Here is a 23,495-nt window from a genome sequence, read left to right on the forward strand (position 1 = left end):
CCAAGGATGGTGTGCTATATGATGACAGTGAAGAAAGTGACACCAATGACTGTGAGGACCTGAGCTTCCTCGATGCCGACAGTAGTGATGAGGAATTCCTGGGGTTCCTTGAAAACTTAAAGAGTGCAGTGCCTGAGGATTAAAGGATCAAAAGTTCACATACCCCATTTCTTAATATCGTGTACTGCCCCCTCTAACATCAATGACAACTTGAAGTCTTTTGTGGTAGTTGTGGATGAGGTTCTTCATTTTCTCAGATGGTAAAGCTACCCACTCTTCTTGGCAAAAAGCCTCCAGTTCCCGTAAATTCCTGGGCTGTCTAGTGTGAATTGCAAGCTTGAGATCTCCCCAAAGTGGCTCAATGATTTTGAGATCAGGAGACTGAGATGGCCACTCCAGAACTTTCTCTTTGTTCTGCTGTAGCCAATGACAGATTGACTTAGCCATGTGTTTTGGATCGTTGTCATGTTGGAATGTCCAAGTACGTCCCATGTGCAGCTTCCGGGCTGATGATTGCAAATTTGCCTCTAGTATTTGCTGATAATGTGCTGCATTCATCTTTCCATCAACTTTGACCAAGTTTCTTGTGCCTTTGTAGCTCACACATCCCCTCCCCAAAACATCAGCGAGCCATCTCCGTGGTTTGCAGTAGGAATGGTGTTCCTTTTATCATAGGCCTTGTTGACCTATCTCCAAATGTAACGTTTATGGTTGTGGCCAAAAAGTTCAATTTTGGTCTTATCGCTCCAAATTACCTTGTTCCAGAAGTTTTGAGGCTTGTCTCTGTGCTGTTTTGCGTATTGTAGGTGAGATACTTTGTGGCATTTTCGCAGTAATGGCTTTCTTCTGGCGGCTCGACCATGCAGCCCATTTTTCTTCAAGTGCCTCCTTATTGTGCATCTTGAAACAGCCACACCGATAGTTTTCAGGGAGTCCTGTATTTCAGCTGATGTTGTTTGTGGGTTTTTCTTTGCATCCCGAACAATTTTTCTGGCAGTTGTGGACAACATTTTTGTCGGTCTACCTGACCGTGGTTTTGTTTTTACAGAACCCCTGATTTTCCATTTATTAATCACAGTTTGAACGCTGCTGACTGGCATTATCAATTCCTTGGATATCTTTTTGCATCCCTTTCCTGTTTTATACAGTTCGACTACCTTTTCCCTTAGATCCATTGACAATTCTTTTGCTTTCCTCATGACTCACAATCCAGAAATGTCAGTGGCTGGATGAAAGATGCAAGAGTCTGTCTGGATCCCAGAAACTCACTCAGCTTTTATGCACACACACTGATTACAAGCAAACAGGTCACAGGTGATGATGTTGGGCAGCACGGTGGCTCAGTGGTTAGCGCTGCAGCCTTGCAGCGCTGGGGTCCTGGGTTCGAATCCCACCAAGGACAACATCTGCAAGGAGTTTGTATGTTCTCCCCGTGTTTGCGTGGGTTTCCTCCGGGCACTCCGGTTTCCTCCCACACTCCAAAGACATACTGATAGGGAATTTAGATTGTGAGCCCCATCGGGGACAGTGATGAAAATGTGTGCAAACTGTAAAGCGCTGCGGAATATGTTAGCGCTATATAAAGATTATTATTATTATTATTATGTTACCTTTAGTAGCCATTCAAACACATTTGTGAACTTTTGATCAGGGTCATTTGGATGTTTTGGGTAGTCATTATGATTTAAAAAGAGAAAACACAGTAGTTTGACAATAAATGGCTTCACCCAACCACTAACCATGAGTGGAGGAAAAGTTTTGGTGTTATCATTCATAGTCTCTGAAAAGAGGTCAAGAAAGCAAAAATTCAGCTGGGGTATGTAAACTTTTGAGCACAACTATATATATATATGTGTGTGTGTTTTGACGAATATTTCCTTTGAAAGCTGTGTGTAACTGACATAGAGAAGTGCTGTATGTAAAAGCTCATGTTAAAATCGCATTGCAATTGGATAGAAATTGCACTGCATTCGTATGTAAATCGGATGCTAGGTGTGAAATATCGGATTATACTCGCATGACACTTGCATTATATTCGCGCGACTCTCTGCAGGGAGACACGGACAGATTTTTCATACATTTAGTGTGACTCCGGCATAACGTTCCTTATTTTTTTTCCATTGAAAGATGATAGACCTGAGTGGGGACTTGTTCTTTGTAGAATGAGTCGAAGTTCTTATTGCTTTGTGGTTCACAATATATTGTGTTAAACAAAATTTTATGCAATGAGTTTACAGTGTGCTTAGAGCAGAAATACAAAACATTCAACAGTTTTAAAGACTAATTTGAAAAATAATTTGTCAGGTCTGCGAAAATTATCTGATGCACATTATAATGAATGTTCTGAGCACAGCAAACCCTGTAATGAGCACATTTTCCTTAAAGACACTTGTGGGAAATTCTCAGTACAATATTACTGTAATATAATAACTACTGACAAGATTACTTATTAAAGTTTCTCTTTTGTCCCAAACATTTTGGTGATACTCCAACCCTAAGTAGAGGAACTTACTGCCAAAACTAGAGCCAGGATATATGGCGGAAAATGGTCAAATGCCCAAATTATCCTTTGGTACAAAAAATTCAAAGTTCTTCCTTAAGGAGTATTTTACTATTTAAGTCCAGATTATTATAATACTCTTATCTCATAGGTCATGTGCTTTGTGATGAAAGGTCACTTCTTTTAACCGCTCTGCTTCTTTGGAAACATGAAGCAGCTAAAAAGATGTTTTTTGGATGCTTTTTCAGGAGAGGACCCTAACACCCCTTAGGCTATGTGCACGCGTTGCGGATTTTGCTACGGATCTGCAGCGTTTCTGGCCCTGCGGGTCCGCAGCAGAATCTGCTGCGTTGTACAGTTCCATTTTACCCTTTGTAAAATGGAAACCGCTGTGCACATGCTGCGGAATTTTCCGCGCGGTTTTGCTGCGGTTTCAAATCCGCAGAAAGAAATGACATGTCACTTCTTTTCTGCGGATTCTGCTGTGGTTTACCATCTCCTCCATTGTAGAGATGATAAACCACAGGGCAAATCCGCAGCCTAATCCGCAGGTAAACCGCAGGTCTTTTGACCTGAAATTTACCTGCGGATTTTTACAAATCCACGCGGAAAAATCCGCAGCTACAAAAACTAGGTGTGCACATAGCCTTAGGGTTTACCACACCCTAATGGATCCAGGAGTCTGCTATGTTCTCCTAGATGTAATTTTAGAAATGGCCACTAGAGTGCGCTCAAGTCATTGTTTTTGGAAAAACAAATGAAGCACTTTGTGCAAAAGAATGTGTGACATTTTGCTGTTTTTAGTGTACTGCTCAACCGGTTATACACCATAACAACCCTACCTGTATAGGTTTATAGAAAATCCTTAGTCAACGCAAGCATTGTATAATGAAAATATATACCATTTTTATACTAAATACTTTGTCAATTCCACTTGGTTTTTAAGATTTCTGCCCTCAGTAATTGCGTTCAAGCTATCAATGCTTAGTTCCAATAGATTAAAGGGAACCTGTCAGCAGGTTTGGCCGCTATAAGATGTGGCCACCGCCTTTCAGGGCTTATCTGCAGCATTCTATAATGCTGTAGATAATCCCCCGGTCTGACCTGAAAGAAGAAAAACAAGTTTTATTATACTCACCCGGGGCCGGTCCAGTCCGATGGGTGTCGTAGGTCCGGGTCCGACGCCTCTCATCTTCTTGCGATGTCGTCATCCTGCTTGCTTTGTGCCGTGCTCCTGTGCAGTTGTACTGATCTGTCCTGTTGAGGGCAGAGCACAGTACTGCAGTACGCAGGCGCTGGACCTCTCTGACCTTTCCCGGCGCCTACGCACTGCAGTACTTTACTCTGCCCTCAACAGGACAGATCAGTACACCTGCGCAGGAGCACGGCACAAAGCAAGCAGGATGACGACATCGCAAGAAGATGAGAGGCGTCGGACCCGGACCTGCGACACCCATCGGACTGGACCGGCCCCGGGTGAGTATAATAAAACTTGTTTTTCTTCTCTTTCAGGTCGGACCGGGGGCTTATCTACAGCATTATAGAATGCTGTAAATAAGCCCAGAAAGGCAATGGCCACATCTTATAGCGGCAAAACGAGGTGACAGGTTCCCTTTAAACTCTCTACAGGTCATGTGATTGTCTCTTCAAAAGAAAATTAAATATATTACTACTAAATTAGATTCAACTTGTATTTCCTCCATTGCACTGCAGAGAATGACCACTAGGTGGTGTAATGGCACTGTAAAACCTGCTATATATCATATCTCAAATCTGCAGAAGAGAAATCCACAACATTCAAATTGTGTTTTCAAGACTTGACTCATGGACTGTATTTTAAAGCAAATTTCTGTGCATGATCTATAGTGGCCATTCTCTGATACTACGGCTCAACTCCTACTAAAGTGAATGGGAGCTGAGCTGCAATACCTGAGAACAGCCACTAGACGGTGAATTGAGCTGTGCTGTTCAGAATATACATGTACTGTGCACTTTCTGGGGTCACAGAACTTAGTATCAGCTTATCAGTGGGGTTTTGGGTGTCTGACTCTCATTGATCTGAAATTGATGACTAAGGAAGGATATATAATTAATATCTCAGTTTTGGACATTCCCTTTAATGTACAGATGCATGGACAGATAAAAGTCAGAAATATGGATGGAAAGTCTTAAAATGAAAATTTCAGTTTTTCAACATTTATAGATGTAGAGTCTGAAAATGGAAACTGGAACATGTGATATAAGAATTTCTAGACTAGATTTCCTGGAATTGAAGTTATTATTGAGATAATGCACTAAATAATAATCATCCTTCATTTTTCATGATACCACAATTATATGTGTTTATGCTACGCTTCATTTTAGATTATTTTTTTTTTCAATCAAGGAAATGCTATTGAAACATCAGTGATAACAGACAATAAAACAGCATAATAGTTAAGTACATCACGTTTTATAAAACATTTAAGGACATTTTTCAACTGAGCACCAATAGTGAAAAATTACATTTGATGCTGATACCTCAGATACTACAGTCATGGCCAAAAGTTTTGAGAATGACACAAATATTAATTTTTACAAAGTCTACTGCTTCATTTTTTCTAATGGCAATTTGCATATACTCCAGAATGTTATAAAGAGTGATCAGCTTAACAGCAATTACTTGCAAAGTCAATATTTGCCTAGAAAATTAACTTTATCCCCCAAAACACATTTCAACATCATTGCAGCCCTGCCTTAAAAGGACCAGCTAACATCGTTTCAGTGATTGCTCCATTAACACAGGGTGTGGGTGTTGATGAGGACAGGGCTGGAGATCAATCTGTCATGATTAAGTAAGAATGACACCACTGGACACTTTAAAAGGAGGCTGGTGCTTGGCATCATTGTTTCTCTTCTGTTAACCATGGTTATCTCTAAAGAAACACGTGCAGTCATCATTGCACTGCACAAAAATGGCCTAACAGGGAAGAGTATCGCAGCTAGAAAGATTGCACCTCAGTCAACAATCTATCGCATCATCAAGAACTTCAAGGAGAGAGGTTCACTTGTTGCCAAAAAGGCTCCAGGGCGCCCAAGAAAGACCAGCAAGCGCCAGGACCGTCTCTTAAAAGTGTTTCAGCTGTGGGATCGGGCTACCAGCAGTGCAGAGCTTGCTCAGGAATGGCAGCAGGCAGGTGTGAGTGTATCTGCACGCACTGTGAGGCGGAGACTCTTGGAGCAAGGCCTGGTCTCAAGGAGGGCAGCAAAGAAGCCACTTCTCTCCAGAAAAACATCATGGACAGACTGATATTCTGCAAGAGGTACAGGGAGTGGACTGCTGAGGACTGGGGTAAAGTCATTTTCTCTGATGAATCCCCTTTTCGATTGTTTGGGACATCTGGAAAACGGCTTATTCGGAGAAGACCAGGTGAGCGCTACCACCAGTCTTGTCTCATGCCAACTGTCAAGCATCCTGAAACCATTCATGTGTGGGGTTGCTTCTCAGCCAAGGGAATGGGCTCTCTCTCAGTCTTGCCAAAAAACACAGCCATGAATAAAGAATGGTACCAGAATGTCCTCCACAAGCAACTTCTCCCAACCGTCCAAGAGCAGTTTGGCGATCAACAATGCCTTTTTCAACATGATGGAGCACCTTGCCATAAAGCAAAGGTGATAACTAAATGGCTCAGGGAACAAAACATAGAGATTTTGGGACCATGGCCTGGAAACTCCCCAGATCTTAATCCCATTGAGAACTTGTGGTCAATCATCAAGAGACGGGTGGACAAACAAAAACCTTCAAATTCAGGCAAAATAAAAGCATTGATTTTGCAAGAATGGACTGCTATCAGTTAGGATTTGATAAAGAAGTTGATTGAGAGCATGCTAGGGAGAATTGCTGAGGTCCTGAAGAAGGGTCAACACTGCAAATATTGACTTGCTGCATTAACTCATTCTAACTGTCAATATAACCTTTTGTTACTCATAATATGATTGCAATTATATTTTTGTATGTGATAAAAACATCTGACAAACACACATAAAAACCAGAGGGCAGCAGATCATGTGAAAATATAATATTTGTGTCATTCTCAAAACTTTTGGCCATGACTGTACTGTCGGCCATATAATCCATTCTCCCCATTGTTTGCCAAGCTCCTCTTTTAACATAGATTTTTCTCCATTAGGACTGAATAGTTTAATCCCTGAACTATCTCATAGATTGTGAGCCCAATCGGGGACAGTGATAATAATGTGTGCAAAACTGTAAAGGGCTGCGGAATATGTTAGGCTATATAAAAATAAAGATTATTATTATTATTATCATCATCATCAATGAAGGGAGAGCTACTTGCTGGCCAGTGATTAACAATAGTGTTCATTACATGGTGCAGTATTTTAGATATGGCTAACTGCACTGGAGAAGATGCAATGTCCACCACTAGTCCCAGGACCCAGAGTTTGGAATGAATAGAAATTGGAATATTAAAGACCCCACAAATTAGTCTACCAACGTTATCCCTCTTCCCCACCATGAGGACACCGATCATCAGCCCTGAAACCCGTGTGATATAATGCTTTTGAATCAAAAATGATTGTGACCTCCTCTGGGCTGTGTTAATCAATATCTGCCGTGTTGATTCCAAAACCTCCGCCCATTCCTCCATGGATATGTGTCCCAAAACTTTCTCCCACCTATCTTTGACTGAGGTCATCAGGTCACGTAGAAATCTTGATAGCAGAGCCAATACATCAAGGAGATAAAACCTTTACTAGTTTTACCCCTCACTACATAGTCTAGTATCCCACTGTTTGAGGTGAGGAGATCAGACACAGTTTCTTGTATTCTTACTGCAAGCCTCAATTCAAAATAGCTAAAAAAACCTCTGAGTTATTTAAAGTGGTGTTCCCACGAGCAAAAGTTCATTTTAATCAATAGATCTTGGAATAATGATAATTTTCACAACTGGATGTGTTGAAATAAAACTATTCTTTAATTATATAAACAGTAAAATGATTAAGATTGATGGTGTCGGCCCTTTAAAGAACAATGAGGGTGAAATCATAGAGGGCGATGTGGGAAAAGCAAATGTTTTAAATACTTTTTTCTCAACAGTGTTCACACAGGAAAAGGATTTGCCAGGGGAAATGCAGAGTGATAATGTAAACTCCCCATTAAGTATTACCTGCCTAACCCAGGAAGAAGTGCAGAACCGCCTTAGTAAGATTAAAATTGACAAATCACCGGGCCCTGATGATGGCATTCACCCTCTGGTATTAAGGGAGTTAAGTAATGTGATAGACAGGCCTCTATTCCTTATATTTAGAGACTCTATAGAGACAGGGTCTGTTCCTTTTGATTGGCGGCAAGCAAATGTGGTACCAATATTCAAAAAGGGGTGTAAAAGGGAACCTGGAAACTATAGGCCGGTAAGCTTAACATCTGTTGTGGGTAAAATTTTTGAAGGGTTTCTAAAGGATACCATTATGGAATATCTCAATGTTAATAAATGCTTAACTCCATATCAACATGGATTTATGAAGGATCGCTCCTGTCAAACTAACCTGATCAGCTTCTATGAGGATGTAAGCTCTCAAATGGACCAAGGAGAATCATTGGATGTCATTTATCTCGACTTCTCTAAAGCATTTGACACTGTCCCACATAAAAGATTGGTAAGTAAGATGAGAAAGCTTGGGCTAGGGGAAAATGTGTGTAGATGGGTAGGTAGCTGGCTTAGTGATAGAAAACAAAGAGTGGTTATTAATGGTGCATACTCAGATTGGGCCAGGGTTACTAGTGGGGTACCACAGGGTTCTGTATTGGGCCCCCTACTATTTAATATATTTATTAATGATTTAGTGGATGGCTTACACAGTAAAATATCAGTATTTGCAGATGATACAAAACTATGTATGGTAGTTAACACAAAGGAGGACAGTTTGCAACTACAGACAGATTTGAGTAAATTGGAGAATTGGGTTGAAAAATGGCAAATGAGGTTTAACACAGATAAGTGTAAGGTTATGCACATGGGAAGGAGAAACAGATGCTACAATTACTTACTAAATTGGAAACTGCTGGGGTAATCAGACATGGAAAAAGACTTAGGCATCTTTGTCAATAAGAAGCTAAATTGGAGTGCCCAGTGTCAGGCAGCTGCCACCAAAGCAAATAGGGTCATGGGATGCATTAGAAGAGGTCTGGGGACACGAGATGAAAACATAATTCTCCCTCTGTACAAATCACTCGTCAGACCACACTTGGAGTATTGTGTGCAATTTTGGACGCCGGTGCTCAAGAAAGACATTACTGAACTTGAAATGGTTCAAAGGCGGGCTACTAAAATGATAAATGGAGTTGGTTCACTACAATACCCAGAAAGGTTATCAAAATTAGGTCTATTTACTCTAGAAAAGAGAAGACTTAGGGGAGACCTAATATATATGTACAAGTATATCAGAGGGCAATACAGAGATCTCTCCAATGAACGGTTTGTACCAAGGACTGTGACAAGGGGGCATTCTCTTCGTTTGGAGGAAAGACAATTTTTGCACCAGCATAGAAGAGGGTTCTTCACAGTAAGAGCAGTGAGGCTCTGGAATTCTCTTCCTGAGGAAGTGGTGATGGCCAACTCACTGAATGAATTTAAGAAAGGAATGGATGCTTTTCTTGTGAGTAACAGTATAGAAGGTTACGAATAACAGAATATTATAGGTAGATGGTTGACCCAGCTTATGGGAAGGAATTTTTTTCCCTATGGAGAAAATTGGCTTCTACTCTGGGTTTTTTGCCTTCCCCGGGATCAACAATGCAGAACAGCTGCACTAAAAATAGGCTGAACTAGATGGACATAAAGTCTTCCTTCAGCCTTCAAAATTATATTACTATGTACAGTGGGGAAAAAAAGTATTTAGTCAGTCAGCAATAGTGCAAGTTCCACCACTTAAAAAGATGAGAGGCGTCTGTAATTTACATCATAGGTAGACCTCAACTATGAGAGACAAACTGAGAAAAAAAAATCCAGAAAATCACATTGTCTGTTTTTTTTTCATTTTATTTGCATATTATGGTGGAAAATAAGTATTTGGTCAGACACAAAATTTCATCTCAATACTTTGTGATATATCCTTTGTTGGCAATGACAGAGGTCAAACGTTTTCTGTAAGTCTTCACAAGGTTGCCACACACTGTTGTTGGTATGTTGGCCCATTCCTCCATGCAGATCTCCTCTAGAGCAGTGATGTTTTTGGCTTTTCGCTTGGCAACACGGATTTTCAACTCCCTCCAAAGGTTTTCTATAGGGTTGAGATCTGGAGACTGGCTAGGCCACTCCAGGACCTTGAAATGCTTCTTACGAAGCCACTCCTTCGTTGCCCTGGCGGTGTGCTTTGGATCATTGTCATGTTAAAAGACCCAGCCATGTTTCATCTTCAATGCCCTTGCTGATGGAAGGAGGTTTGCACTCAAAATCTCACGATACATGGCCCCATTCATTCTTTCATGTACCCGGATCAGTCGCCCTGGCCCCTTTGCAGAGAAACAGCCCCAAAGCATGATGTTTCCACCACCATGCTTTACAGTATGTATGGTGTTTGATGGATGCAACTCAGTATTCTTTTTCCTCCAAACACGACAAGTTGTGTTTCTACCAAACAGTTCCAGTTTGGTTTCATCAGACCATAGGACATTCTCCCAAACTCCTCTGGATCATCCAAATGCTCTCTAGCAAACTTCAGACGGGCCTGGACATGTACAGGCTTAAGCAGTGGGACACGTCTGGCACTGCAGGATCTGAGTCCATGGTGGCGTAGTGTTACTTATGGTAGGCCTTGTTACATTGGTCCCAGCTCTCTGCAGTTCATTCACTAGGTCCCCCCGCGTGGTTCTGGGATTTTTGCTCACCGTTCTTGTGATCATTCTGACCCCACGGGGTGGGATTTTGCGTGGAGCACCAGATCGAGGGAGATTATCAGTGGTCTTGTATGTCTTCCATTTTCTAATTATTGCTCCCACAGTTGATTTCTTCACTCCAAGCTGGTTGGCTATTGCAGATTCAGTCTTCCCAGCCTGGTGCAGGGCTACAATTTTGTTTCTGGTGTCCTTTGACAGCTCTTTGGTCTTCACCATAGTGGAGTTTGGAGTCAGACTGTTTGAGGTTGTGCACAGGTGTCTTTTTATACTGATAACAAGTTTAAACAGGTGCCATTACTACAGGTAATGAGTGGAGGAAAGAGGAGACTCTTAAAGAAGAAGTTACAGGTCTGTGAGAGCCAGAAATCTTGATTGTTTGTTTCTGACCAAATACTTATTTTCCACCACAATATGCAAATAAAATGAAAAAAAAACAGACAATGTGATTTTCTGGATTTTTTTTTCTCAGTTTGTCTCCCATAGTTGAGGTCTACCTATGATGTAAATTACAGACGCCTCTCATCTTTTTAAGTGGTGGAACTTGCACTATTGCTGACTGACTAAATACTTTTTTTCCCCACTGTATGTTACTATGTTCCTGTGCTGAGATAATCTTATAAATGTGCCTCTGCTGTATACTGTGTAATGGTCGTGTCTGACCGTACAGGAACATGGTCTGATCATACTACAGCTCCTGGGCAGGGGAGGAAGTAAAAGAGTATACAGACAGGTCAACAGGGGATCACAGCTGATTCTTTCTTTGAAGTAAAACATTGTTTAAAAACAGGCAGGGAAATGTTTTACCTCACAAAAAAAGTTTCAGCTGTGATCCCGTGCTGTAATGTCTGCATGCTCTTTTGCTTACTCCCCTGCTGTGTGTACCCCTACACACTGGTTGGTTCCCGATTGTGGGTAAATATGATCATGAGTGTTTATTAACTTGCTAATCTTGCATTATGATGTGCACTATCCATATCTGACCTTCTCTGTATACTGCTTATTTATGCAATATTATCCATTTCACTGGGAGCATTATTGTTTTTCTATGGGGATCAGGAATGGATAGTTCAGCAATGTTTGATATATGCATTTATAACTTTCTTTGTCTTCTGATTATATAGGGAATTTTGCACTTGCACTTTATTTGCACAAGGAATAATATAATTAGGCAATGTCATAATATATTGTATTTGATGCCACTTGCTGAATTTCATCAGATATCAATTTATTTGTTATCCATCCAGTATTGTGCTCATTCCAGTTTCTTTTTGGCTTGTCTTCATCTCCAACATTTTTTTAAAAAATCTTGTTTTTTAATCAGTAAAGAATATATTTTGTCAAACTTGGTTTTTGGAGGACCTTTTTCTTACATGGTTGTAGCTTTGTATTCACTAAAAGGTTGAAACAAGAGCGCAATAGGGTCTTATCCGGGTAAAATGTACAAATACTAAAAGTATTATACTCACCTTCTCAAAGAGAAAGTAAAGCCTGTATAGTATGTCAGCCTGCTGCACGTCCAATGGTCCACAGCGGAACCGCACCACAGATAATACGGAATAAATTCTTGGACTTTAAGTGCGCTGCCAGACAAATTCCATAACCACACAAGGTTAAAAAAGTTAACCCTTTAATCCCTACGCGTGTCAACCCCTGAAGAAGAAGCGTTATGCTTCGAAACGCGTAGGGATTAAATGGTTGTAGCTTTGTCATATGGTCCTCCATGTTATATATTAAGGGCTTCTCTTTTGATTTTAATGTGCTTCTGATTAGGTGATCACCTGAATGAAATCTTATTTAACGAAGGAAAGTATAAAAAACCCTGCTGTGGTGTTCACAATCCTCTTGCAATAGGACAAGCTGGATGGCAAAAGAAGTGCTAGTAATATCCCAAAAGTAATAGGAATGAAAAAAAAACTTTTAACCATGCCAATGGAGTTGAAAGGAAGAGTCTTCAGTGAGGAAAAGAAGGGCTCAATACTGGATTTACTAGCAGAGGGATACAGTGAGCGTCATGTTGCCTCCATCCTTAAAATTTCTTAGACGGCAGTACATTACAACAAGGTCAAGCAGCAGACATTGGGGACAACAAAGCTAGAGACCGGCAGAGGGCGAAAATGACTCTCCACTGACTGGGATGACCGTCATCTTTTTTGATTGTCAATTAGCAACCGCAGGATGACATCAAGTGACCTACAAAAGGAATGGCAAATGGCAGCTAGGGTGAAGTGCACGGCAAGAAAAGTTCATAACAGGCTCCTAGAGGCAGGGCTCAAGTCATGTAAAGGCTGAAAAAAGCTTTTCATCAATGAGAAGCAAAGGAGAGCCAGGCTGAAGTTTGCCAAAGACCATAAGGATTGGACCATAGAGGACTGGTGTAAGGTAATCTTCTCTGATGAGTCTAATTTTCAGCTTTGCCCAACATCTGGTCGTCTAATGGTTAGACAGAGACCTGGAGAGGCGTACAAGCCAAAGTGTCTTGCACCCACTGTGAAATTTGGTGGAGGATCCATGATGATTTTGGGATGCTTCAGCAAGGCAGGAATTGGGCAGGTTAATCTTTGCAAAGGACGTATGAATCAAGCCGCATACAAGGTTATCCTGGAAAAACAGTTGATTCCTTCTGCTCAGGCAATGTTCCCCCAACTCTGAGGATTGTTTTTTCCAGCAGGACAATGCGCCATGCCACACAGTTAGGTCAATCAATGTGTGGATGAAGGACTACCACATCAAATCCCTGTCATGGCCAGCCCAATCTCTAGACCTAAACCCCACTGAAAATCTCTGGAATGTAATCAAGAGGAAGACGGATAGTCACAAGCCATCAAACAAAGAAGAACGGCTTACATTTTTTTTATCAGGAGTGCCATAAAGTCACCTAAAAGCAGTGTGAAAGACTGGTGGAAAGCATGCCAAGACGCATGAAAGCTGTGATTAAAAATCATGGTTATTCCACAAAATATTGATTTCTGAACTCTTCCTGAGTTAAAACATTAGTGTTGTTGTTTCTAAATGATTATGAACTTGTTTTATTAGCATTATTTGAGGTCTGCATGCACTGCATTTTTTTTGTTATTTTGACCATTTCTCATTTTCTAAAAATAAAAAATGTAGTGCTTGAAAATTCAGAGACATGTTGTCAGTAGTTTATAGAATAAAAGAGCAATTTACATTTTCCTCAAAAATATACCTATAAAGAGAAAAATCAGACAAAACGAAAATTTTGCAGTGGTCCCTTAATTTTTGCCAGAGCTCGATATTTGGTGATATACGTCTTTTTAGGATTGCATAAAAGCACGGACCACCGCAGTTTTGTGAACTGAAAAGAAGGATAATGCTGAACAGAGGCCAGACAGGGTCCAGAGCAACTCTGCTGCCTCACTATAGTGAATGGATCCCTCAAGGGTTTTATCTGAATCACATCACTCGTATGTTTAGACGGAAACACCAAAGTAAGTGCTCAGCATAGAGCGCAGGACAAATGTGATCCCAAATGTTATGTAAAATGTTCCAAATAAAAGCTTCAACTCAAATCACAAAAATCAAGTCCCCAATCAGGTCCCCCATCTGTTAACGGAAATATAGGGGGCTTCCACATTGCTGGTAGAACAAAGGTTCTGTTTTTCTAAAAAAAATTCTGTGGAAGCATGGTTGAAAAGCAATGTCTGACTTTTATTTGTTCATTATCATAGATTTTTTAGTCATTATTACTTTTGTCAGATTCAAGTTATTTCTGTGACCATTGTGGGTTTTTCTGTTATTAAAAGAGGGGTACCAACAATTTTGACCATGTGTGTATATTACCACAATGAGGCATTCAAAATGAAACAGTTTAAAATAAACCTCAACATATCTCACCTCATCATCTCTAAATGAATTTAAACAGATAAAGGGAATATTTTTGAGTACTAGAATGCTGACACCCTGTGCATAGTTAGAATGAAGACTAAACCCTATCCATGACCTATGTAGCAGATTAATAGATTCCCTGGTTAAATTCTTTAATTGCAATTCTATAATAGTGGGGTAAATTTTCCTAAAGTGTTCGAAAATAGCTTGCCTCTTAGCAATGTGTTTTAGACAGCAAACATTCCAGAACACAAATTTTATCCTTGAACCCATATTTAAAATTTAAAAAAGGCTTTCAAAACACCCCCACAGTGGCATGTTGCTGAACTGTGTTCCAATCCTAGAGCACAAAATTAAAACGTGTACACCAACGAATACATACCCCAACCCTCGCCCCCCCAACTTTACATCACCCCCCCACCCTCTAGCAAAAACCTATCCTTAGAAGTAAGGGATGAGGTATCATAACATACAGAGCCTTTCTCAAAATTATGGCCTGATCCTTATAATGTATTTGAATCAAGACCAGCCGGAGAGGTCTGCCCTCTAGTCCCAGTCTGGTAGGGACCCTATGGGCTCTCCCCACAGCAAATAGGCGAGTAAGGGCTTCTTTGCCAAGGGTGTCAAGGAGCCAATTTTCAAAAAAGCAATCTGGTCACCCCCTTTCACTTTCCCCAGAACTCCCACCAGCATAATGTTATTACATCTCTTGCGATTTTCTAGATCCTCAGCTCTGGCCAACAACTGTGCCACTGCCTGTGTATGATTTTGAACATCTCTACAAATAGGAAAAAGTGGGTCTTCAAGCTCCCTTAATCAGGTCTTGACAGGAGTGGTGCATTCTGCTCCCTTCTGAACATCCAGTAGGGTTATAGAAATAGTTTAGTGAATGAAGCCTACTTGGCCTGTCAGTGTCTCAGGTGTTAAATTGTACTTATTTACTGCATTAAGAACATCCAATAGTGAAGGAGAGTTACCCGGCGGTATATTCACACGAGCACTCTTTTCAAATTATCTTTTCGAAGGTCTTTGTAATTCAAGGGACCCCCTTGAAGAGGAAGCCATCTCACAGTCTCCTCATCAATTTCCATTCCCTAAACAGAGTAATGGGATTCTTTATGGGACACATTTGGGGATCTTTGCACTTTCCCTGCTGATAACACTATGTTTTGAGCTTTGTGGGCATATTGCTCCAGTCTGGCAGCCATCTTCCCACTTAGATCTCTCTGTTACCTCACACATGATTATCGGGCATCTTCCTAGACTTCTGGCTGTGTCCCTCCTTCCTCCCTGCCAGTCCATTTACTGTGGGTCATTTAGTCTCCAAGCAATCCCCTGCAACCGGAAACAATATCCAGTCATCTGTGGAGATAGTGCTAGGGATATATTCCTGGTCAGGAAGGATGTGGCGCCAAACTGACCAGCAAGGACCAATTCAGTGCCAGTCCTTAGCACCCACAGGGGCCCTCCAGGCTCCAGTCTTCCTCCTACAGTACCTGGCAGTGTCTCTACTGTACCTCTTCACCACCCGCAGTGTCGGAAGTATGGCAGTGCTAGGATCCAGCGATGTCCTCGCCTCCTGCTGCATAGAAGACAGGAGACTCTACACAGCTGCCGAACAGGGACCCCCAGGAACGCTAGGGCAACCGTACACCAGGGAGCACAGGTGAGTGAGTCTCCAAGGTTGTTCTTTGTCACCTCTCTTCCTGTTAGCACCTTTCACCTCACAGCACCAGGATCCGGACCTAAGATGGCAACCATCCTCTCCACAAGTTGCGGATGGCTGAAGCGCCTGAAGAGGCATCGGATCTTCCCGTTTTATCCACCACCACCACACAGAGCCTAGTGGCTTCCTCTCACCCACAGACAACTTTTGGCCAGGTAGGAGGTTTTATTAGTACAGTTATTTAGGCAGTATTACCATATATCAGGATATCAGGATCTCTGCTCCAGTGTGACCGCTCAGCTCTGCTGCATAACCTACGCTATTATTAGACTAATAATACAGAGATGAGTAATGAGTCAGCGATGCCTTTTGTTACTTTTTGATAGCAGTCAGATTTCTAAGAAGCAATACAGACATTTTACTAGACATGGCTTGTTTCATTCTTTTGCTATAGAGACAGTTGATAAATTTTATAGATTTTACGGTGCTAAGTGCAGACAGCAGTCAGGACACTGAGAGCTAGGGTTATAAGGGAGGCAGAGGCGTGACTAAGGGTTCATCCGAGGGTGGGCAAAATGCTTCTTTGTACACCGCAAACCCAGACACACTATACATTTTAAGGTAGGTTTTTTCTACCCCATCTGAGAACAGCAAGATGTAGGGACTGATACCCTGAGTCGAGTGATGCATCACTTACTTTACTGGGTGCTGCAGTCTTCATTTAAAATTGTTTTATCTGCTGCAGATCTACCAGTTGTAAATAGCTTTCTGTGCACAAAGCCTTTGACTAGCTGAGCACCCAACATGACTTTATAGTGATCTCTGTTAACTTGTTGGGTAGGCACAGTAACACAGTGACAGAGATGACAGTAGGTATAAAGATGTTATGATTGCTCATCAGAGAAGGATACACTAAGCTGCTTGCAAAAAAAAAGCAGATCTCTGAGAATTCACCTGCTCTACGATTTTCTAGCAGACCCTGACGTGTTAGTGGGCCCAGGGCAGCCAAATCCATTTCTTGCCGGCTAGCTATGCCCATGAAGTTGGATTTCTGTTACTCGTTTTCCATGAGTCCACGGCTGTTTTCAATATTGTTGAGTATGACATGACTACTCACCTGTGTGGTGCTCCCATCCCTGAAGTTATATATGTCTTCACTAAATTAGACGATCAAAGTTCACCAATGAGTTACAGTGAGTTATAGTACATAAAAAGTGGGAGGCACAGTCTAGAAAAGCAAGTAGTACCTCCGATTTATATTGCAATCATACGTGATGAAGAAACTCATCCAAACGCAACCCTCACGCCAGCACATGTCTGGCCACTGCTCACCATGGCCTCCCCAATAATTAGAAATGGGAATTCACGGTAATCGCGATCAGTGAAGGCTCCCATTGGTTTCACTCTTCCAAACTCGTAAAATTTAGCACAAAAATCCTCGACAGACCTGATAAATGTCATTGGTAGGAGCAATAGTTTTTTCAGCGCTGCTGCTTCTCTGATGTAATGTAAATGAAAATCAATTAAATATAACTCATTATTGTTTGTTATCATTTCCTTTTTTATCGCACTCGAGATCTTAGCTCCGTTCCTCTTTAACAAGGTTCCAAATCCACTTGCACATGTAAGTCAAAGGTCACAATGTCAAAACATGTGACCTTACATGCACTTGAACACTTGGTCCTCATCATAGCCATAAGTCCTGGCCTAGCATGAAGAGGCCAAGGACTGCACTGATTGTGGTGATGATAAGATGTGCCGAGGACTGTATGGGGGACGGTGAGGAGTGGCGGCGCTGCAGGTGAGCGATAAGGATTTATTTTTATATATTATGTTTACTATGCTTAGGGGTCTTAAGAGACCTCAGAGGTTGATAAGGGACATTCAAATTGCGGAAAATAACTTTCTTGCAAATCAAAGTACCAAAGAAAATCTGGTGAGATCAATTTATGCCTGATCCGTCCATTTCTACTTATTAGTTTTATTAGTTTTCTTAATAATGTCGCCATTGGATATTTCTGAGTATACATTTAAGTTTTTCCTTAGATATATTTTTATTTCTAAGGATCTACTGAAATGAAATCATTACCTTAACATACAAGGGTTCTTTAAGATTTTCAATGAGCAAGGAAACTTTTTCCTCCCAAACAGGGTTGAGGTTCTTGTGTATTGTCTTGCTTCGAAAAACCTCTTTTCCTCCGATTTTAAACTTGACGTACGGGTCACTTGTCCCTTTAATGGAAACAGAAGAAAATCAGTGAAGACGAGATAAGAAATTCAATAACATATATTACACGTGACAGAGATCATTTACATACATCAGAATATCTTGTCTCCTAGATTCTCCAGTATTAACAGTAATTATAATATTATAGATGTTTTGGGGGCTTATATTACCAGTATGACACTTGGGTACTGCTTGAGTTACTGCATGGGACACTACAGGTTAGATAGCCCATCTACTTTTCACAAGTTTCCCCTAGGGCTCCACAGACGACTACTACTGTACATCTTCATGTCTGATTTGGGCAAGATCTAATACACCTTTTAGTTATTTTACACGTTTATTTATAGAACTCATGCGATAAGTATTTGAGACCAACATTTAAGGTTTTATTATCTATGTATAGTATATATGTAGGTGTGTTTATTTTGGGATATTACCGTACCTTAAAATTAATTATTAAAAGTTATATTTTATAGAATCTTTCCATGCTGCTAAGTTAAATAACTAAATGCAACCTAAACACAGTCGGTGGAAAAGGTGTAAAACCCAACTCACACTTTACTCCTCTGTGGAGCCCTGCTCCTTTGTCTTTTATGTTGAAGATATTCATAGCTGCGCTCATACGCACACATTTTTGCTGTAGGAAGCAATATATATTATAGTTTCTTTTTGTCTTCTGACATGATTTCTGGCTACAAACCATAACATGTATCAAAGTATAATGATTATTACTTCCATCTTTAAACAAAACTACAAAACTGGACTCGTACTTGGAATTAGCTGTTAAGAGATGGCACCCTTGGCAGTCACCTACCTTTCTTCCCAGCCATGTGATACTTATTGGGGGATCTGCACAATTACAATAGTTTGTCTAATGTGAACAACTTAAATGTAATATGTTATTAGGTCTTTGCTACCTCTTATGGGGGCAACATAATTTAGGAAAAGCAACTGTCACGGGGTTATTACAACAGAGAGGAGCCAGAAAACCACAGCATCTGATTGCTCCTACATCTGTGCTAAAAAGAAGCATTTTGCCTTCTTTTTTAAATGGTGTTAATTTCTATTGGCAGAACAGCTCGGTTAGCCACTGCTATCCCTTTGTAACCGCTGCTGTGCTTGCCGCTGCCCGTCGGCCCTCTACCCGTTCTGCTGCTGCCTGCTCTCCTTCTGCTACGGATGGCTCCTTCGGCTCTACTCCTGGGTCCTGGTGCGCTGTCCTCGCTCGCCCCCGCCGTGCTCTTCCCCGACTTCCAGTCACGCGCTCTGACGGGACTTCCAGGCATCTGTGCATGCGCCCTGGGATCCTTAGAGAGTGGCCGTGCACCTCTCTTAAGCCCCCAGATGCCCTGATCCAGAAATCCTTGGTAACCTATCTGGGTAAGGCATAGAGTATTTTAGGCTACCTCCCCTAGGTGGAGGTGTCTGGTTATTGTATAGCTTTCCGCTTAGTGACTCAGGCCAGCGCCTGCTTCTTTGTGCGCTTGCGCTCCTGAACGCTCGTGCCCTTGTGCGCTGCTCTGCCAGCATCCTGTACACCTGTGCCCTGTTGCACTGCTCTGCCAGCATCCCGTACTCCAATGCCCTGTTGCACTGCTCTCTCTGCATCCTATACGCCCATTCTCCTGTGCGCTGCTCTGGCAGCATATACCTCTTCCCTCTAACACTCTCTCTCTCCACAGTTGCCTCCCGCTTCAGCTCTCCTGGAGTCCTGTCCTGGCATCCTCCTCCAGTGTTCGTCCTGGGTCCGTCCATTCTCCCTGGATCCGTACCCCTGGCTCCTGCATGCTTGTGTCCACCGTTCTCCCATGGTCCCTCACTGTATCGCTCCCCGTTCACTATCTGAGCTGCCCCTCTTGGTATCGGCTACTGTGGTCCAAGAGACCTCTGGGCTTGCCCCTGACGATCCTTGTATAGGGGTCGGTTTCCATTAGGTCTGCTCACCCAGGGGTAGGTCTGTTCCACGGTCCAGAGAGTCCACTCTAATTACAAGCAAAAGAGAAACCAGCTCACCTGTTCTATTGCAGCATGTGGTGTGGGAAAGCACGGAACCAGTGCAGTCACATGTGGATATGAACAAAAAAAAATTAGTTCCAGCTTCCAAACAATCCAAAAATATTTTATTCAGTCATGGATAAAAACATGAAATTATCAATACTACTAATTTAACAGTAAAGTGGGTTTAGTAGGGGACATCATGCTCCTCACCAGGTAATTCACCCTTATGATAGTTAAATGTTTACCATCACTGTATTTATTTGTACAGTGGAATGTAAAAGTTTGGGCACCCCTGGTCAAAATTACTGTTATTGTGAACAGTTACGGTAAGTAAGTTAAAGATGAAATGATCTCTAAAAGGCCTAAAGTTAAAGATGACACATTTCCTTTGCCTTTTAAGCAAAAAAATAAAAATAATAAAAAAAAGAGACCACTTTCAAATGTCCAGTTTGTCTGATTTTTCTCTTTATAGGTATATTCTTCAGTAAAATGTAATTTGTTCTTTTAGTCTATAAACTTCTGACAACACGTCTCCGAATTTCCAAGTAACACATTTTGTATTTTTTTCTGACAAAGAAAAATGGTCAGAATAAAAAAAAAAAACCCCAGTGCTTTCAGAGCTCAAATAATGCAAAAAAAGCAAGTTCATAATCATTTAGAAACAACAATATTAATGTTTTAACTCAGGAAGAGTTCTGAAATCAATATTTTGAATGGGCTGCCCATGACAGGGTTTTTGAGTACTGCAGAAAGTCTTTTGTAACCTTGAACAGATCTGTACCTTGCCACAATTCTGTCTCTGAGCTTCTTGGGTAGTTCCTTTGACCTCATGATTCTCATTTGGTCTGACATGCACTGTGAGCTGTGAGGTCTTACATAGACAGACAGGTGTGTGCCTTTACAAATCAAGTCCTATCAGTTTAATTAAACACAGATGGACTCCAATGGAGGAGTAGAACCATCTCAAAGAAGATCACAAGGAAATGGACAGCCTGTGACATAAATGAGTGTCTGAGCAAAGGGTCTGAATACTTATGACCATGTGATATTTCAGTTTTTCTTTTTTAATAAGTTTGCAAAAATATTTACATTTATGTTTTTCTTTTCAGTCAAGATGGGGTGCAGAATGTACATTATTGAGAAAAAAAAATGAAGTTTTTTGAATTCACCAAATGGCTGCAATGAAATAATGAAAAATTTAAAGGGGTCAGAATACTTTCTGTACCCACTGTATATATATATATCTTTTACATTTTAAAAATTATTAAAAAGAAAATGGGCAGAAGCAAAAGTTTGGGCACCCTGCATGGTTAATACCTAGTAGCACCCCCTTTTGCAAGTATCATGTCTTGTAAATGCTTTTTGTGTAGCTATACAAGAGTCTTTTAATTTTTGTTTGAGGGATTTTCATCCATTTGTCCTTGGAACATTCTTCCAGTACTGTGAGACTCCTGGGTCATCTTGCATGCACTGCTATTTTGAGGTCTAGTCACAGATTTTCAATGATGTTCAAATGATGGCACTGTGAGGGCCATTGTGTTTAGAATTATAATTTTACCATTTGTTGGAGCTGTCCTCTTTTCAACTTCAGCTTTTTCACAGATGGTATTATGTTTGCATCAAGAAGTTGTTGAAATTTCATTGAATCCATTCTTCCCTCTACCTGTGAAATGTTTCTGGTACCATTGGCAGCAACATAACCCCAAAGTATGATTCATCCACCCCCATGCTTAATGGTTGGAGAGATGTTCTTTTTATGACATTATGTGCATATGTTTCTCCACACATACCTTTGATCATTGTGACCAATGAGTTCTATTTTAACCTAAGTGGTCCACATGACTTGTTTCCAAAATGCATCAGGCTTGTTTAAATATTCATTTCATACTTCTGATACTGAATTTTATGGTGAGGATGAAGGAGATGTTTTCTTCTGATGACTCTTCCAAGAAGGTCATATTTGTGCAGGTGTCTCTGAACAGTACCACAACTCCAGAGTCTGCTATATCTTTCTAAAGGTCTTTTGCAGTGAAGTGAAGGTTCTGATTTCCCTCTCTAGCAATCCTACAAGAAGCTCACTGAAATTTTGTTTGGTTTTACAAACCTTATCTTGACCTGCAGTGTTCCTGTTAACTGCAATTTCATAATTACATTTTGAACTGAGGAATGGGCAACTTGAAAATGCTGTGCTATCTTTTTATAGCCTTCTCCTGCTTTATGGGCCTTGACCATTTTAATTTTCAGTGAGCTAGGCAGATGCATAAAGATCCCATGGCTGCTGTTTTCTGGCACAAGGTTAGAGGATGCTGGGTTTTTATAAAGCAGGGGAATTAGCATCACCTGGCCTTTCCTAACAATGATAAAGAATGACCAATAATAAAAAGTCATATACGGCACTCACAAGTCGGAGAGTGAGGTGCACAAGTAGGGTATCCAGCCCGTTCATCCTGTCGTCAGAAGAACTTGGCACCCTAGTGGAATTATGCTGAAAAATAAAGCTCCTTTTATTTTGCATACAATATTTCTTTTGAATGTTTTCATTCTGAACTCAGACCTTCACCAGAATTGTATGCCTGTGGAGGAGGAACCTGAGCAGTTGGCGCATGAAGTTGCGATCTGCGTCGCTTTGGTAAGTGTTCAATGTTTTAATGTCATGCCTCGGGATCCGATACAGCAGTCTTATCTTTGTCTGACGGCATCTCTCTCCACTGAGTCACAGTAGATTCTTTCACTATCCAGGTGCTGATTACCCTTTGACTTTCTAACAGCAGGTGTTTTACATTTGCTATTTGGCCAACTTATAATTCTGCAGGGGCTTCTCTCTGCTGCCTCTGTTCCCTGCTGGTGATAGCTTACAACTACCAGTTTGGTGTTGGAGGAGTAGTCCATAATCGTAGCTGTCTGTTGAAGTTTTCTCTAGGAGTTATCTGGATGGTTTTGGTATTGTCCATATACTCCCCCATTTGGTTGGTCTCTTCTACTGTTGCCTTGTTTTCTACTTTGTTATTTTGTGAGTGTATTTGTATGATTGCAGTTTCCCCTGTCCACATCTATCCCATACCTACCTGGGTGGGGGAGGAAATAGTTCAGTGTGCATTTAGGAGCATAGCAAGTTATCAGGCCCCAGTTTCTCCACCATTTGGGGAAATCATGCTACAGTATAGTGACAGTTAATCTTTTAGTGATAAATCCTTCATAGTTAGAAAATAACAGCACTTTGTCAAGTGACACATCCCTGAAATCTGTGTTTCAGCCTCTATCTCCTGCTGTCTTCAGATTCCAAAGAATAAACTTACTCACAGACGGGTGGGATTCAGCCAGTTCTCCCAGGTTCGATGGAACCGCTTGTTATAAAAGCAGC

The 23,495-nt window shown here is 41.1% G+C and overlaps 1 protein-coding gene across 6 annotated transcripts in view; it reads right to left on the reverse strand.

The window, feature by feature from the left end:
• The window catches only part of MCTP1 (multiple C2 and transmembrane domain containing 1), a 1,234,258-nt gene that overhangs the window by 745,671 nt on the left and 465,092 nt on the right, over window positions 1-23,495 (reverse strand). For all 6 annotated transcript variants that reach the window (XM_073589970.1, XM_073590053.1, XM_073589912.1 and 3 more), the window contains exon 3: window positions 17,999-18,141. In XM_073589970.1, the coding sequence (XP_073446071.1) occupies window positions 17,999-18,141 (143 nt within the window). The remainder of the gene's footprint in view (window positions 1-17,998; window positions 18,142-23,495) is intronic.

The sequence above is a fragment of the Dendrobates tinctorius genome, unplaced genomic scaffold (genome assembly GCF_039654945.1).
Source record: "Dendrobates tinctorius isolate UK_male_01 unplaced genomic scaffold, ASM3965494v1 ptg000003l, whole genome shotgun sequence".
Lineage (NCBI taxonomy): Eukaryota > Metazoa > Chordata > Amphibia > Anura > Dendrobatidae > Dendrobates > Dendrobates tinctorius.